The 781-nt window shown below is 70.2% G+C and overlaps 1 protein-coding gene across 1 annotated transcript; it reads right to left on the reverse strand.

The window, feature by feature from the left end:
* Positions 1-4: 4 nt before the first annotated feature.
* LOC112110347 (transcription factor 23-like) lies at positions 5-781 on the reverse strand (the record flags this gene model as incomplete). The annotated part of the gene is made up of 2 exons (XM_026662455.1): positions 5-97; positions 635-781. Coding segments are annotated over 2 exons (240 nt in total), but the record flags the coding sequence as incomplete, so codon positions are not given.

Here is a 781-nt window from a genome sequence, read left to right on the forward strand (position 1 = left end):
TCATCCTGCTGCTGGGGGCTGCGGGGGCAGCTGCAGGCACGTCAGCAACATCCGCGCTCCAGGCTCCAGCGTAGAGACGGGACCGCATGGGCCATTTCTGCAAGACACGGGGGGAGGGAGGGCTCAGCACCGGGGCCACGCGCCCGGCTGGAGGCAGAGCCAAGGACCCCGGCTGCCTGGAGGCCCCAGGAGAGACAGACAGACAAGCAGGGGTGGGGGAGGGCAGCTACGCCTGGCCAAATCCATGGGGCACCCTGGGGCCTCCTGGCTCTGCATACCCGGGGGGGGTCATTTGTGCCCCCAAGTGCCTCACAGGCCCTGGCCCAGATCCCACCCCCCACTGGTCACTTCCCTCAGACCAGCTCCCACCACCCCTCCAGCCCCAAATACCCCACTGCCTCCTGCAGCTCCCCAGTGCATCTCTGGGCAGGGGACGTCCCCGCGGGGCCTGGGGGATGGGGTAGACCTGCCGTGAGCAGAGCCGGAGCTGCCTGCCCCCCTCGGCCTCACGGTACCACTCGACCCGAGGCGGTGCCCTGGGCCCACCGCCCTGCCAAGGGGCACAGCACGCATGGCTGGCGCGAGCCAGGGACCCTGGGCAGCCCAGTGCATGCTGGGGAGCCCGGCCTGTTACCTTCATGGGGTGCAGGAAGCTAGGTGCCCTCGCCAGTGGGGCTGCCTCGGGGGGCGGCTGGCCCTGGTGCAAGGTGTGGGTCAGGTGGGCGATGTAGCTGGTGGCCAGGACGAGCACGTCCAGCTTGGAGAGCTTGGTGTCCGGCGG

The sequence above is a fragment of the Terrapene carolina genome, unplaced genomic scaffold (assembly GCF_002925995.2).
Source record: "Terrapene carolina triunguis isolate 2854851 unplaced genomic scaffold, T_m_triunguis-2.0 Scaffold27627, whole genome shotgun sequence".
Classification (NCBI taxonomy): Eukaryota; Metazoa; Chordata; order Testudines; family Emydidae; genus Terrapene; species Terrapene triunguis.